General features: G+C 35.1%; 2 protein-coding genes and 1 long non-coding RNA gene across 10 annotated transcripts in view; 1 reads left to right on the top strand and 2 right to left on the bottom strand.

Annotated features, from left to right (window-relative positions):
* Positions 1–6,255: 6,255 nt before the first annotated feature.
* On the bottom strand, positions 6,256–8,922 carry LOC125489193. Its single transcript, XR_007266805.1, has 2 exons — positions 8,548–8,922; positions 6,256–6,451 (listed from the first exon to the last, which is right to left on the bottom strand). It is a non-coding gene; the product is annotated as an uncharacterized LOC125489193 (long non-coding RNA).
* A 17-nt stretch (positions 8,923–8,939) lies between these two features.
* LOC105381341 (zinc finger protein 470) lies at positions 8,940–14,585 on the top strand. Of its 4 annotated transcripts, none has more exons than XM_048624166.1 (12): positions 8,940–9,137; positions 9,664–9,780; positions 9,993–10,301; positions 10,574–10,822; positions 11,141–11,226; positions 11,510–11,623; positions 11,871–11,978; positions 12,388–12,490; positions 12,826–12,935; positions 13,287–13,398; positions 13,781–13,885; positions 14,295–14,585. In XM_048624166.1, the coding sequence occupies exons 1-12, from the start codon at positions 9,009–9,011 to the stop codon at positions 14,457–14,459; spliced, it is 1,707 nt and encodes a 568-aa protein (XP_048480123.1). In that variant the 5' UTR covers positions 8,940–9,008; the 3' UTR covers positions 14,460–14,585. The 4 variants fall into 4 exon arrangements, with proteins under 4 accessions (XP_048480123.1, XP_048480125.1, XP_048480122.1 ...); XM_048624168.1 differs by having other exon boundaries at positions 12,385–12,490; positions 13,784–13,885; XM_048624165.1 differs by having other exon boundaries at positions 12,385–12,490.
* Positions 14,581–17,619, bottom strand: part of LOC105385008 (xaa-Pro aminopeptidase ApepP) — a 26,723-nt gene continuing 23,684 nt past the window's right edge. For 3 of the 5 annotated variants that reach the window (XM_048624142.1, XM_048624145.1, XM_048624146.1), the window contains 2 exons: positions 15,987–16,100; positions 14,581–15,257 (listed from right to left, as the gene is read on the bottom strand). In XM_048624142.1, the coding sequence (XP_048480099.1) occupies positions 15,132–15,257; positions 15,987–16,100 (240 nt within the window). In that variant the 3' untranslated portion in view covers positions 14,581–15,131. The remainder of the gene's footprint in view (positions 15,258–15,986; positions 16,101–17,619) is intronic. The other 2 variants (XM_048624143.1, XM_048624144.1) reach the window with 2 other exon arrangements.

Here is a 17,619-nt window from a genome sequence, read left to right as displayed (position 1 = left end):
TTCATCGTGATTAGAATTGACTGCTTTGTCAACCACTTCATTGCCTTTGATACCTCTGTGAGACGGTACCCATTTAAAAGTCACATTTATATTGAGATTATATACAATATTTCTAATCTTATACACAATATAATTGACCTTATAATTAAAACTGAAATTTTGTAATGATAATAGTACACTTTTAGAGTCAGAAACTATTATTATTTCATTGTATTGTTCAATATTATTCAAGTTTTGTACATACATAAGAGTTTGATAAATTGCATATGCTTCTGCTGTATAAATAAGCTTCTTTGAGGGTCATAATAACCAGACTTTACAGAATTCAAAGACTTTGACCCATCTGTGTACAAATATAAACTATTAGTTTTATTAGAACAATATTCTTTAAAATCTATTTCATCTAGAATAAAACTAGTATCCACATTTAGTTTACATATTAATGCTTCATATTTACATTCATATACTGGCCATAACTGACTCTTGTGCATATTTCCAGACAAATCAGTGACAAAACCCATAACCCGGGTGATTAAAGGATATTGACTGTTAAGGATATCCGCTGCCGAAACATAAGGAGTTGTTTGTAAGGACAATTGCAGAACCTCAGGTAAACAGATCCTACTACTAACTATATCATTATTTATTGCTAAGACTTTTAAACAGAATTTCTCTGTAGCAAATAAACGCCTTATACATAAAGGTTGTATACAAGTCTCTGCTTCCATATTATTTATAGGAGTTGTACACATAGCACCACTAATAATGCGTAACGCCATATTTTGTATTACATCTAATTTTTTCAATAGAACTGGGCTTATGTTCATGTATACAATTGCACTATAATCAAAGTGGCTGCGAACTAAGCTTTTGTATAACATACTTAGGACTTTAGGGTCTGATCCCCAAAATGTACCAGCTAATGATCTCATAATATTTATACCCCTCATTGCATTTCTACAAATATAATTTATGTGTTTTTCAAATTTTAATTTTGTATCAAAAATTACACCTAGAAACTTTTTTTCTTCTGTTTGTGGTAATTGGATATTATTATATTTTATATTTACAGACCTATTGCTACCAAATACTAAAACTGAACTTTTACTTGAGTTAATACTTAGCTTTAATTCATTTGAGTAATAAGAATTAAGCTTATCTAAAGCTAAATTAATGTTTCCCTGAGCAACCTGTACATTACTATTTACACAATATATTAAAATGTCATCAGCAAACTGTAATATTTTAACATCTTTGGGTAAATGATGGAGAATTTGTGAAGTATATAAATTGTAGAGTATTGGAGACAAGGAGGCACCTTGCATTAGACCTTTGTATGCGTTTTTTGGGCCATGTAAAATATTATTATACTTAACATATAATGTACGACCAAATGAAAAGTTAAACAGCCACTTTATTAATTTTCCAGGTAGTTTCAACGAATGAAGAACCTTTGCCATTTGATGGAGATTGACATTGTCATAAGCTCCCTGCACATCAAGGAACACACACACTGCTGTTGACTTAGACAACAAACAGTTCTTCATATCTATCAGGTATGTAGTAAAACTTTCGACTGCACTTTTTCCTTTCCTAAACCCAAACTGGCATGAAGGAATTATATTCTTATTTTCAACATAATAGTCTAGTCTTATCTTTATCATTTGCTCACATAACTTTCCTATACATGAGGCTAAAGAGATAGGTCTGTATGAATTAGGATCATCATCCGGTTTATCTGATTTCAGTATAGGTATAACACACTGAGTTTTCCATGACTCTGGAATCAGTTGTTGTGACCATAGTGAGTTTAGGATCTGTAATATACTATTTTTAGCTGATATGTGTAAATTTTGTAACATAATATATGGAAAACTGTCTAATCCTGGAGTAGTGTTCTTTCTTAAAGCCAATGCTATATTAAATTCCTCATCTGTAAATGGTTGTAACAAAAATAATGCTGTATCATCATTACTATCTGAGTTAAAGATATATTCTAAATCTATATCTGTAGCATTATTTGCAGGTTGTGCCAATTTGTCTATAAAATTACCTATCCATTCGTCATTCTTAGATATATTTCTATTGGTATTTATTCTTTTAAATCTCCGTATATAGTTCCACACTCTAGAAATTGGTGTATATCTATTAAAAGATGAACATAACTTTTTCCAACTTGAGCTTTTAGCTTCTTTAATAATCATTTTTTTCCTAGCATCTAATCTTTTGTAATCAATATAATTTTCAATTGTCATATCATTCCTATACTTAGCTAACGCATCTTTTGATTTCTTTACAGCATCAGCACAGTCCTCGCTCCACCACGGAGCCGGAGCCCTACATGTTTTACCTGCATGACACCTATACACAGGTACACACACATTCCTTAAAGTATTAAGTATTTTACACATTTCATCATATTTTTGTAACGGACTGTCTGAATTAGAATTAAAATCTGTAAACAATGTCTCTGATAAGTTATGGTAGCTTTCCCAGTTTGTTTTATTAAATAAAAATTTCTCAATATCATCATTTACTTGATAGTTTGTAGTAGATACAATAATGTCTGTAAATGTCTGTAGGTGATAGCTACCCATAGCATCATCACCCACGCGCCACTCACATAATGGAGCAAGGTCTGGGCTGACACAGGTCACGTCTATAGCTGATGCATTACATCCAGGTCTACCAACAGTGGTCGGTGCACCAGTATTTAGTAAACATAAGTTGCACTCATCAAAAAGGTCTAATAATTCCCTACCTCTAGGATTAGTAATTTCACATCCAAAAGTAATATGATGTGCATTAAAGTCACCAGATACTATACAAGGTTTCGGTAGTTGTTTTACAATGTTTCTTAGTTTATTTATCCTAATGAGACTATTGGTGTTTTTTGTTTTAGGTGGGCAGTATACACACAGGATTGAAAGTGGACCGTTTGCTGTGGACAAAGAAACTGCTATGGATTGAATATCTTGATAAAAACTAGTCTTCAGATGTTTATATTTAATGGAGTTACGGATTAAAATACCTACACCGCCATGTTCATTTTTAGCATTTTTTCCTATATAATTATAACCAGATATTGATAAATAGGGGTTTGAATCTTTTAGCCAGGTTTCATTGAGAAGACACACATCTATATTATTTTGAATTAATGATGATTTAAGTAAAGCCTTTTTATTATTGACACTCTGAATATTATGTTGCATTATTTTTAAAACAGCCATTATTTGGTAAGATTTTGAATCAATATATCTTTAATGTGTGTGGTTGTGTTTGTTTTATTTGAATTAGCTAACGTAACTAAGGTCATTATTATTTTTTGTAAAAAGATATCATCTTTTACAAGGTAGTCATAGGACAAGGTATTGGAGTTAGTAGTCGGTGTTGGAACGGTTGAAACCGGTGTTGTGATAGGGGACTCATGACTATTTTCAACTTTCTTAACTGGGATAGACTTGGTTTTCAATGCAAATGTCACTGATTTGTCTGTTTTCGGTTTGGGCAACGCCGGAAAATCTTTGTCTGATACTACTTTTGAATACATCCTAGTCAGGTAATTTGATTCATGCCTTTTACGCTGTTCTATTTTAATGGGACAAAACTTCGATATAGCTAGGTGGTCCCCACCACAGTTGCAACACTTCAAGTTATCTGATGTGCACTCCTTGTAGGAATGTGCACCTGAACACCTTGAACATACCTCATCATTTCTACATATTTTTGCATTGTGTCTAAACTTCATGCACTTGAAACATTGCATCAGTGGTGGCACATAAGTGTAAACCCTGTACCTCCACTTGTCCAAAAAAACATACTGTGGGAGGGAAGTGCCTACAAATGTTACACTCACCGTAGTGAGAGGGACTATTTCCTGACCTACTTTCTTGGTGAACCGTCTCACAGCTATAATTTCAGCATCAGCCATCAGTTTTTCATACAGTTCTGCATTACTCGACTCCTTATCGACGAATCTAATGGTGCCGGTTCTCTCCACCGACGCCGCTGGTATGTACGCCTTCAAATTGTTCTCCTTAAGACAACTATGGCTTAGGAAGTCATTTGCTGCTACCGCCTGTTTGAAGACTACCATAATTTTGTTCGCATTCAATCTACGCTTTTCAACTATGCCCTTTACATTTTTGAAAAATTTTGAGAGATATAAGGGGTTTTTGTTCCCAATTTTCTCATTAATTCCTTCAACATAGATCGGGAATTCCTCCTTAGAGCTGTTGTCCGGGTATGACCTCTTATATTCAGGTTTAAAGTAGGGTTTGTACTTATCGTCCGGTGACGAAGCCGCCGCTGGAAGCTGCTCCTTCATTTTCCGCTTCTTTGTTGTCCGCGGTGTCGCCATACACCCATCGTCATCTCCGCCGCTCTCCGGCTCCATTACGATGAGCCCCAGATAGGTATTTTGTAAGTTTACCAAGTTATTTGAATTTATTTAAAAATTTGTTCAAAAAAGGCGCCCTTCCAGTTCCCGCCAAAAAAGGAAGTCGGAATGAAGTGGAGGGAGTGCAGTGTTGCCGCAACGGAGTTCTCAAAACGCACATATCCAGCGCTGAAAACGTACATTTAGGGTTAAAACCGTACATGAGCTGTTTTTTTACTAAAATCACTCAATTTAGCTTTTCCAGCTCTTTCGTACCTGCTCGTCAGCAGAAGTACTATATTTTAATAGATTTTAGTCGTGAGAAACGTACCTATATTTATTATAGCATTTTAAAAAGTGTTACAATGTCCTAAAACCTTCAGAGTAGGTACCCCGCAGTTTTATGTATGATATACTTATAAATACTCATTGTAATCATGTAATAATCATATTGGTTGAGAAAATAATCATACAAGAAAATCAAAATCGTAACTAATTGTGGTTAATAATTTTTTTGCTGCGATTCCAAAAAAAATACGTAAAATAGTCCATTAACAAAGATTTTACACATGATAATCATGATATTGGAAGTTAAGTTTAAATGGTACATTACATGGACCAATTATATACACATTACACATGGGAGGCTAAAATAGTACGTCAAATGTGTAAAATGTACGCTAATGGCAACACTGAGGGAGTGTTTTCACAGGTTCACAGAGTATTTTGATTTTTAGTTTGAATGCGTTCAAAAGCCCCTAATTTCATATTTTAACGTTTACAAAGTTAAGTTTTTGTGAATAATAAGTAAAAAATGGCATGAGTGATGACTTTAACCTAGTGTTTAATAAGTATTTTAATTAATATTTTACTAACATTGAAAAAATAAAAACATAATATGGACTGATGATTACCGGATTTCTTATTTCAAGCTTCGCTAGTACTTCGAACGCACACCAATTTTTTCCTTGTCAGAGCGAGAAAAAACACAAGATCTTATACAATTTTATAGAGCGACATCTCTTTCTTTCACCTCTATTGAAATACGGAACGCAACATCGGCCTGATATCGGCTTACTTCGGCTACCGTTTCAAAAATAATCACTAGTCGTTTCTTGATATATTTTCTACGTTGTCCCTGGTCCGCGGCTCAGTCAAAACCGAGGTGGTGGTACCAACTGAATCGGCCTAAATTTTTCAACTGAGTTTTAATTGGCTTTTTTGGATAGCGACTATTAATCGCTGGGAGTAAGGCTGCAGGCTAGTGGGTGGGGTAGTACGAGTAGCATTACATTGTTATGAGCGGACGCGGATGTCAGCCGCGATAGTGTGCACGGTCTTTTGGGGCTGTTAGCCGCGTCCGCTAATGTGTCGGCGCCTTCAAATGTACAACTATTCACAGAATAGATTAGGCACCGGCATCATCTGCCATTCTGCCAATGCCAGAAAAACGAGAAAAACCATAGAGAAAAGAACACTACGTTTTAAGAGATGGGAGTACAAGGGAAAAAAAAGAAAAAAATACTTGTATTATTTTTTTTTATTCACACGTACTAACAGAGGGTACCAACAAAACAAAAATTGTGACGTACAAAACTGCCAATATAGCCCCGCTGAAATAGCGATGTGCTTCTTATGGATATTTTTTATCGATAACTAGTAAAAAAAAAAAGTGCGAGTGTATACTGTATTACTTTAATTTCAGTTTTACACAATAGGATTTCAGTGTTACATAATGACACCAACGTTAAGTCTCGGTTCAACGTTATGTTATGTTCCTATTTGAACACAAAAATATAATCCATAAAATAAACTCGAGATTTTCCGTTGACGTAAGTGCTATGATATAATGTTGAAATAAAATAAAAGTGGATAAATATAATTATATTTATTTATTATAAAATAAAGTGTCTGCAGTAAGTCCCACACATGGAATTGTTTTTTTTTTCAATTGTGTTCTTAAAATGTTGTGGTAGAAAATGATTGCCACAAATTCGTTTAAGTTGATGTAGCTTTTCAATAGGCACATAAACCAGATCCTCCTTACCGGTCATCTTAACCCACTGTTTACATCTGCAAACAACATTTTTATAATTATTATTAAACAATGGACAACATTTCAAAAAACTAAAGCTGCTATAAATCGAAAACCATTTCGAGATTTAGCTCTAAAGGCCACAAAAAAAAATGTTTTTGTATTTTTTGGATGTATCATTTTCGAGAAAATCATAAAATAGTAAAAAAGTGCTGATGACGTCATGCATCAGGTGCGATGCATATTGATGATCAAAGCCTATAGATTTAAAAACAAAGTAACTGTCACTTTCATTTTTGATTGACGTTGACGTTTTATCGTGACGTTGTTGTTTATTTGGGTCATTTTCATTAATTCTGTTCTGACACTTTCTGACTATTTTTTTAATTTATTATTAAGAGATGACCTCTATATAATATGTCCCAGAGCATGCCACCGCCTACACAGCTGAAAAAATGCTTCTGCTTATTTTTTTACATGATAAGTACCTACTTTTCATCATTAGAAATATCAAGGTCATTTGAAAATGACCCATTTGTTGGTTGGCATGTAAACAAAGTTTAAATGTCACTTGTCAGTGTCATTTATGTTTTTTTTCGAGACTCAGGCAATAGACAAAAATAAAAATTGAGCCTAATATGTGACGTCACTTCCGGTTTTTTAATAATTAACTTTAAAATTCAAAATAACATGCAAAAATTTATGTATACAGGGTTATTGGTAAGTAGACCGGATCCTTTCAGGAGGTGATAGAGGAAGGCATTTCCAGTCGATTGAACCCAATAATGCATTATCCTAAACTTAACCATTTTTGAGATATTTAATATTTAAGGTTTTTTAAATTTTTTGCCAAAATTTGATGCTTAAAACCGAAAATAAAAAAAACTAGCCACATTTCAATAATTTTTTTGGTTGTTTTGCATAAGTAACACCTTAATAAACTAATTAAAATAATCAAATGTGCACTATTCGACTTAAATTAGACATAATACCTCAAAATAGTTAAACATTTTGAAAAAATATTCAAAACGCGAAAACAAATAAATTAAATTAAAAAAGATTTTCATATGACATTTTTTTGTGCACGTCAGCTTAAAAAAATGGTCAACTAATAAGCTTTCAAACAAGATAATTCAATACCAAATCGATCAAGGTATCACCAAGATATGGCCAAAACAACCAGCACAGACGGACAAAATTCAACAGGAAAACTAACAAAATTAGCCCAATTTAAAGGTAAAAAGTGTGATTGTTTTCAGTCCTGTTAACTTTAGTATGGAAACCCCTGCTCAGTTTTCTCCGCTTTCTCTGGTTGTTTTGGCCATATCTTAGTGATACCTTAATCGAATTGGTATTGAATCATCTTGTTTGAAAGCTTATTAGTTGACCATGTTTTTAAGCTGAAGTGCACAAAAAAATGTCATATGAAAATCTTTTTTAATTTAATTTATTTGTTCTTGCGTTTTGAATGTTTTTTCAAAATGTTTAACTATTTTGAGGTATTATGTCTAATTTAAGAAGAATAGTGCACATTTGATTATTTTAATTAGTTTATTAAGGTGTTACTTATGCAAAACAACCAAAAAAATTATTGAATTGTGGCTAGTTCTTTTTATTTTCGGTTTTAAGCATCAAATTTTGGCAAAAATTTTAAAAAACCTTAAATATTAAATATCTCAAAAATGGTTAAGTTTAGGATAATGCATTATTGGGTTCAATCGACTGGAAATGCCTTCCTCTATCACCTCCTAAAAGGATCCGGTCTACTTACCAATAACCCTGTATACAAAATAAAAAAATACGGGTCCACTAATTTTCTATAAACTTTCCGAATAACTAATAAAAGTATAGGGTAAAGAAAATGTTATTTAAGTAGGTATAATAAAAGTCACTGGTAATTTTTGTATGGAGATCCGAATTTGATTTTCGCTAATTTCCAAAACTAGTAGACAAAAGTTGTTCTGATTGATGAGCTGTGCGTACTAATGATAAATAAAAATATCGATATCGATAAAAAAACATTCATACACTATTGTTGGTTGGTGCTGACCCTCCAGTTATTTTATTAGACTTTAAGTTTTTTATACATATAAATAATCTAAATCCTATGCTTTAGCCTTTAATTGTAGCTTACCTTTCCTCATCCAGTGGAAATTTGGCCATGAAAATTCTCTTTTGGCCATCTATACGACCGGCTAGCGGCTCTTAAACCACATATTTCACAAGTTTTATAAAACATAATTATTATCAATAATATCAAGCAACACTAATAGTTAGGTACCTTCACACAAACACTGCACTTATCCACAGTAATAATAATATATAAATAACTGTTAAATCTTAATTTATTTATGATTTAAAATTATTTTTCAAACTAAACGATTGACTGACTGACACTGACAGATGACAAAAGCCAAAGATGTCTATGATAGCGTAAAAAGTACTCTGTGAGCGGTGCTCGCCATTATTTTTCGTACGTGTTCCATACTTATTTTTTCCCAGACTGTCTTTCGCCAGACTGAGAAAAACAACACATCAACAAAGCTGAAAACAAGTGTTTCCTGTTTTGTTTACTGATAATTGAATTTCTACACAATGTATAAGAAACCCTGTATTAAACAAGGTTCCACAGTGAGAATAAAATGCTGTTGTGCATGTTTAAGCAGCGAGCGCCGCCTTCAGTGTGTCCCCTCAGATCTCAGGAATATTTGCAATGGAATATCGGTAAGTGAACTTTTACTGTATAATATTGGCTTTCGGCATCGCCCAGTGTTTCTGTATTCCGGTATTATAAATAGTAGCCTAAGTAACTCTTTCATCCACCAACAAAGGTTGGAGGGAAGAAATTGCTTTTTGGCAATAAGCCCGCCATTGTATGCTTTCAGTGTTTTTGAATTGTTGTGTATATTATATGTTTCTGTGTACAATAAAGTGTTTAAATAAATAAATAAAATAAATAAGTAGGTAGCCCTAACTATTCAATTCCTACATACAGTAGAATTGTTCCTTTTTAGCCCACAGCGGAAAAAGAGGGGTGTTATAAATTAAATGTGTCTGTGTATCTGTCTGTTGTAGCGTAGCTTCCAAACGGCTGAACCGATTTTCGATTTGTTGTTTTTGGGTCATAGCTATTGTTAACACGAGTGTTTATCAAAATCGTCTTTTTAATAAGTTGAGTTCCTTTAGTGTTGGGTTTATTTTTGCCCATTTCCATGATTACTTTAACACAATGTTATTTTTTGTTTAAAAGTTTTCAGCTAAAGACAAAATATGCTATGAGTGCAGAGCCATATTAAATAAAACATTGAAATTTAAAAAGAGAGCTGAAAAAGCAATGAACATTTTATGCAGCTTGCAGCACAAAAATGTGAGTAGGTATCAGTTATGATTTGAAGAACTAGTCACTCTCTCACAGAGAACAATTCGCTCTTTGACAGAGAGTGACAAAACAGTTCACTAACTAAGGGTCCAGTAACTTTTTTATGAATAAGGGGTTCGGTTTATAATTATGTTTTGTGCCATACTCAAATAAATTATTCTTAATTAACCTGTATTACCATATTTTATAATACCTTACAGATGCCTAGAAAACACCACATCAGAAAAAGTCTTTCTACTTTAGCTATTTCTAACACGAAAAACATGTATGATGCAGAGTGTGTATTTCCCCAAGAAAAAAATCACAAGCCGTTAAAATGTGAAAAAGAATACAAACCTGCACAAGAAAGCAAAAATATAAGCATAGCTACAGTACAAATATATCTAGAGTCCACCGGAGCGACTGAGTCTGATCCAGCTTTGTTGAAGGTAGAGAATCAAGACACAACTGATGTAAAAGAGGAAATAATTGCAATAGAGGAAGGATGCAATAAAAGTTATGATGATGAGGTAATAATGATTTTTACTAATATATTAGGATGATGGAGAAGGAAAATATTGTGAGGAAACCTGCACATCTAGATCCTAGATGTGAAGTCTAAGTGCATTGTACTCATAAAAAAATGGCGATTAGGCTTGCGACCAATACGTGGGTACAAGTGTAATGTGTGAAAAGTGGGTACCTTGCTTGTGAGTCACCTCTGACTCGCTTTTCGGGTATTATAGTCATAAGCATATTATTATTATTATGTATTGTATGTTTCATAAAAACGATTTTCCAGCACCACCATCTCGATTCCGAAGATTATTTAACCGAATGCATTCTTCCTCTAACCAAACCCACATCTACAGATGCAAGAAAACAATCAGATTATTACGTAAAAACCTTCAGTGAGGCAGAAATGTTGGATTACAGAGAAGAAATGAAAAAAGCGAAAACTTACCGAAACAGACACTACAAGTGTGAAATGTGTATAACAGGATGGAATGAGCGGCACATGTGGGTGAACCATAATGTGTTACACGATGAGGTAAAGAGAAAGAGTTATTCTGATAGCACTAAAACTAATTTTAGCAATGTGAAACTGTAAACTTTGCCATGGGTAAATGAGATTTACAAAAACTGTATAAGTATAATTCCATTCTTCAACAAAGAGTTCTTGGTTTTGAAATCGTTAAATCTCATTGATGCCTTCATAATCTGTGCCAATTTAAGCTTACTTTGTTTAACTTTTCTATCTATAAACTTTTGAACGCATAGTAGGTATATTGGTTCAAACTTTCTGACGGTGATAGACGCTAAAGTAATTATATATTTTAACTTTATGTTTCCGATTATTCTGTTTCAGGAAAGTGGTCCTTACTTGTGTCGCCTTTGTCAACAGAGGTTCCCACTGAAGGACGACCGAGACAAACATGTTGAGACTCACTATAGGTAAGTGCAGACATAGTTATGTATTTTCTATGTGAACCTACACTCACGAGCAACGAAAAAGTTCCATTGATAATAGCCCCATATTACTTCTGAACGGAAAATACTAGCTTAATGAATCCGTCTGCAATATTGAAGTTCATTTCAACAATAACTTCAACACCGCGTCAGAATATTAAAAACTAAAAACGTAAATATTTTGATCAAATTCTAAATAAAATAAGACATTTTGTCTTTGGAACTTTTTCATTGCTCGTGCGTCTGTCCACAATATTTATGTTCGCAGATATTACGAATGCCGCCGGTGCGCTTTCCGCCACAATTTACTGAGAGTGGTCACAGTCCACGTGCAGCGCAGCCACACAGAGCACGAGTGTAAAATATGTAACTCTGTATTTAGGTAAGTAACTTTCTTTTTAGACAAGAAATCTTATTTTCTTTCGCATAAATTATGTCACACTTGAGGTAATTGTCCACGTATTGGTATCGTACGTATCGCATTAAACAGGTTGTCATAAATGTATGGTGAAACGGCGTCGGCAATGCCGATGAAGTGAACGCACTTGTGTGAATTTCTATACAAAGAATACTTAATGCGATGCGTTTGTTGCTGAAAAGAGGACGCTTTAACGATATATTTTTTTCAGGAACTACGACCAATTAAAACGTCATGAATTGGTGCACAGACAAAGAATACAATGTAATCTGTGCGACAAGACACTAGCGTCAGCTATGTCTTACGGACAACATATGAGGTAAATATAAACCATAGATACGCAAAGAAGGGGTGTTATAAGACACGAGTGTCTTTGTATTTGCGTATCTGTCTGGGGTAACGTAGCTCCGAAACGGACGAACCGTTTAGTTTTTTTGTTTTTAAGATAATGTTAACCGTGTTTTCTTAGATATCGATATAAATCGGTTGGGCCGAATTCCACGAAAAAGTTTCATTCAGATTCAGACTCTAAATGGTCCCATTTTTTTTAAGTTGGTAAACTGCGATTATAAAATAATGTAACTACTCCGATTTCAGACGGCGTCATTAAGCTAGCCATTTCCGTTTAGGAGTAATTTGGTGCTCTGTCATTGGAACTTTTTCATTGCTCGTGAGTGTGTTGTGCGTGAGTGTGTAATAGTATTTTGAGTGTTCTGTTGTTCTAGAAGGCATAAAGGCCTGGTCCCGCTACACGAGTGCGCTGTGTGTCACAAGCAACTGTCCAGCTCCACCACGCTGAGATCACATGTGAAGCTGCAACATGCTTATAATGTGAGTTGATGTTTGTTTCTTCATTGATAGTTTAGTTTCTACTTAGTTTTCTACTATGACATCGATTTTTATAACTTTGTAAAATAGTATGAGATATATGACAGCTATCAAATCCATACATTTTGTTTGTCATTTGTTGGTTTTAATAAAGAGAAAAATAACTTTATTTACCAGGCATAAGGATCTATTAATCAAACGTCATAGGGTTCATGCTATATTTTACAAAGTATATAAGATCACTGAATACCGCGTAGTTTCTGGGATATTGGCATCTATTTGAGTACATTAAAGCTATTCGACAACTGAACATAATGTGTGATAGATAACATTTACAGCCTACAGAAGTGGACGAGGGCGCCTACTGCGTGGAGTGTGAGAAACAGTTCAAGTCTAAACAACACTATGAGACGCACCTCAAGAAGTCGCTGCGACATGCGGATGGCAAGTACGTACCTGCAGTGCAGTCTTATACATGGTGGAGTTTTATCATCAAGATGTCATACAAATTACCTATCGACTAGAGTTCAAAACATTCGTGATCGACACACTGAACAACTTTTCGCATCCTTATTTCCATAGTCACTATAAAAAAATACAAAATGTATAAGTTACTGAAGTTTTATCAGATTCGGCGTCCAATCCAAACAGTCGCTAGACAAAATTTAACCAAACATTGCACATAGTGACAATATTGGAACAAAGGTGCGTTTTGTGATACTTTTTAAAATTCACGAAATAAAAATCTGCTTCTTGTTAAAACTATGTTAGTCATTTGACCTTTTTTATTTGTCCTCAGATATGAATGCGCGTACTGCGGCAAAAGATGTCCATCCAAGTATCGAATACAATTGCACATAGAAATCAGTCACCTGAAGATACCGAGATACGAGTGTGAAACGTGCCAACAGGTAAATGAATGAAGAGGAAAATTTCATAAAATGTTAGAAATTACCAAGAATAATAATAATTGTTGTTTTAGTAGTCAATTTTAAGTGTTGGCACTAGTTTCTGTTTTCTAAGTTTATTACAAGATATAATGAAATTCTAGAACACTGGTCATTATGAATTATGTTATTACTTACCCTTATTTATTTATTTGGTTTTCATTACTTTACTACTTTTTATCGTAATAACCTCCCAAAGAAAGAAATAGCTTTAAGCGATAATACCTGAATTTATACAATTATGTTTTGTATTAAGTTATGTATCTGTTGTCCTTGTTTTTTTGTATAGGTACAAATAAAGAATATCTAATCTTTTTGCGGTTGCACATGAGTATATCCGTTCCAGAAGTTCGTGTCTCCGGTGTATCTGAAGCGGCACGCAGACGCACACGGCGCGCGGCGGGCGGCGGCGCGCAAGCACGTGTGTCATGTGTGCGGGAATGGATTCACGGTAAATTGTGTTTACTTACTTTTCCTGTAGGATTTGCTTCGATTTAAAAGGTTTTAATGGAGGATTTTTGTGGTAGTTTCGGCGTGAAAACGTATCAAACATACTAACACACATACTGACAAACTTTCGCCATTGTAATATTAATGTCATTGACTAAAGTGGCAGCTTTCTGTAAAGTTATTATCAAGAAATCATATTATCGCTCACCAATACTGTCGCGCCTCTTAAGACAAAAAAATGCATGAAATATTGTGAAAAGACACTAGATTTCAAGTATCTATTATAACGCTTGTTGTTTGTCCCTTGTTTGACAAAGACATTACTTTTTGTGTTTGTTCCTCAAAAATAAATTCTTTGTTAGACGTTACTTTCGCTGTGTATCTCCCTCCAAAACATTTTTTTCTCACAGACCGCCAAAACGCTACGTGACCACTTAAACTCTCACTACGGGCTCCGCCCGCACGAGTGCAATATCTGCGGAGACACATTCTCGTACCGCGCGGCGCTGTTCAACCACAACAAGCTGGTCCATTTGAAACAGCCGCGGACTAAGAGAAAGAAGAAGACTGGCTGAATTATGTATAGCTAAAACCTGAGATAAAAGTGTACAAAAAATATCGTACTTAATAGGTATTATTTATGTAACTGTAAGACCAGATTATTGTAAAAGTGTAGAAAATAAAAAAGTTCGATAATCAAAGTCAAATGTTTTTATTAAATAAATATAAAATTTTCGGATGAACGTAAATTTTTACAAACTACTCTCCGTTCGGATAATACTGTGGGTAGGTTTACCAACGGACGAATAGAATAGAAAATAATACAATAGTTAGGTAAGTATATCTTTATTGAATATGACATAAATAACACTAACAAAAAATATACTTACAGACTAGAATCAATTTATATTATGCGGACTTATCACTAAGAGCGATCTCTTACAGGTCACTTTTCAAGACTTCCTAAAGACTTTTGAGAAAAGATGCGGCGAAGCTAAAACTAGCGGGCATCAGCTAGTCTGAAAAAAGGACATTTTAGTTAAACAAAAAAAATATATCAAATAAGTGATAAACAGTCACAAATTAGAGTAAACTGAAGGGCTAGCACGGGGCGCATTTAAGACGTGACAAAAGTTCTCGGTCGCGCTCGCTCTTGAGGCTGCGCAAAGAGCTTAATTTTGCCCTTCTGACCTCAACGATATAGTAATGACGACATAGTACCTACTTACTGCATCGCAAACTGACTTCTACCCCCTAGTAATAGGCTTGCACTCCTCCTGCAGCCACTCCAAATCTTGAATAAGGTTGCGCGCGCGCAGCACGGGGGCCAGCGTCGCGAGCACACGCGCGTGGTACGAGTTGAGGTAGGACAACTGTAATAAGAATGACCTTAAAATGGGACCACCCCTGAGGTAAACCCAATAAGTACATAAAAAAAGGATTATTACTGGAGCTGAGTGGGAGGAAAATCAATTGTATAGACAGGAAAAAAAAGTCTGAGGGGTCAGTTTTATTTTCCCAACGTGCAATGCTACATAAGCGTCAGCGCACACCGAACTGCAAAATGCTCGCGCATGGTCGAGCAAAATGTAGAACGCATACTCGAACATTTACTAGAAAGCTCGAGCATGGTCGAGCATCAAGTTGGGACGTGTATTAAATTTTGAAATGTATGGAATTATCATAAGATTAATTTTTCAATGATTTCACAATATGCTCTGCTCTGCTCTGCTCTTGGTGTGCGCTGAGCCTAAGAGGGATAAGGTTTCTTTGCTACATAAGTCCTAGCGTCTTGAAAAGAGATTGAGATACGGACAAACTAAATGTCTGTTTGCACAAGGCTAGTAATTTAGTCAAGTGGAGAATAATTTAGTAAGTAGTTAATAACTAAACGTGTCTCAACAACGATAATTTTGTCGAGCAATTTACTAAATCATTTAGTCAAGTCAAAGCTTTACGGGCTGTGCACTTTTGTTACGTTTATGTATACCTACCTCAAAGTCATTCAGAAACAGTTTTGGGTAACGAAAATCATTGCCAACCCTCATGAGGAAACGGTACTAGAAGAAAGGCCCGTTATGTACTTAGAACACACTACATACCTCGAAGTCATCCAACAGCTTAACATCCACACAGGCCGTCTGATGCGGCACCATCGTGAGAGTGCGGAGCCCGAGCACGCCGCGACCGTCGAAGTCACCCATCAGATCTTTAGCCTGAAAGAGGGAATGAGGTTAGAGTTATGATGGAGTTGTAGCGACATCTATCCTCGGTCACATGGAAACTATACCTAGTTGATGTTTAATAAGCGAATATTTAGTTGCGTATGATAGTAGATTTAATTTATTTCCGAGCTCTCAACTTTACTGCTGGCAGATGGAATTTTTGTTTTTAGATTAATAAGTTAGATATTTTTTTTTAATTTGATTATTAAGTGGGATATAGTATATATATATATATATTATTAGGTATATATTATTATGTTCAACAATAGTAATGATTGCGATTCGGATAGTGCAGAATTTGATTCTTGTGCCTCTTCGGATGAGTTAAACAGTAGTTGTAGCAGTTGTAGTAGCTTTTTGAGTCTGGCCTCCTTACCCGAGGTGTTAGACTGTCAGTTCCGTGATGTCCCTAAAAATTTCAACGTTGTTCATATAAATGCTCAAAGTATTCCGTCTCATTTCTCGGATATGCTGGCTTCTTTTGATAACAAAAACTTACATGCTATTTTAATTTCCGAGTCATGGCTCAAGCCGTGTCTCCCTTCCTCTTCTTACCAATTACCCGGTTTTCACCTGCTTCGCAACGACCGCACCGGTTCTCGGGGTGGAGGAGTTGCCATTTATCTCCGTTCTAATATTCCCTACTCTATATTGAGTTTGTCAACTCAACCACCTCCGTCTGATGCAGGCGAACATCTTTTTATTGAAGTGACTCTTTCTCACACCAAGGTTTTACTTGGTGTGTATTATAGCCATTCGTGTAAAGTCAATTTTTTCAAATCATTCGAGAATCTCATTGCGGACTTCACGCCTAATTATAGACATAGTATAGTAATGGGTGATTTTAATACGTGTCTATTAAAGAATGATTCTAGATCCTCTTGCCTTCAATCTATTGTTAAAGCTAGCAACATGAATATCCTTCCTCTTAGTACCACCCATCACTTTCCCAACGTTACTCCCTCTCTTCTTGATCTTATCTTAGTATCTTCTACAAATCATGTTGCTAAGCACGGTCAATGTGGGGCTGATGGTTTTTCTTATCATGACCTCATCTTTCTTTCTTATAAAATTCGTCCCCCCAAGGCTAAGCCAAGAATCCTTCTTCAGCGCAATTTTGGTGGAATGGATTTGGATAAACTGAGAAGGGATGCACGGAATATTGATTGGAATGTTGTTCTAGATGCAGACAGCGTCGACGAACAGGTGTCTCTTTTTAATTCACTACTAACCAATCTTTATGACGTGCATGCCCCGGTCAGGGCGATCAAGTTAAAGCACTTGCCAGCGCCATGGCTGACTGATGACATTAAGAAGATTATTTCCCAGAAAAATGCTGCCAAATCAAGATATAAATCTCAGCCTACTGAAGGGAATAAACTGAAATTTGTAGCTCTAAGAAATCACTGCAATAAGGTGTGTAGGGACGCACAACGACGCCATATCCATAAATCTGTTGAAAATGGCGAACCAGCCAAAGTATGGAATTTTCTTAAGTCTTTAGGTGTTG

Source organism: Plutella xylostella, chromosome 11, assembly GCF_932276165.1.
Source record: "Plutella xylostella chromosome 11, ilPluXylo3.1, whole genome shotgun sequence".
NCBI lineage: Eukaryota > Metazoa > Arthropoda > Insecta > Lepidoptera > Plutellidae > Plutella > Plutella xylostella.
The sequence above is the reverse complement of the archived record's forward strand: the minus strand, read 5'-3'. Positions and strand labels throughout refer to the sequence as shown.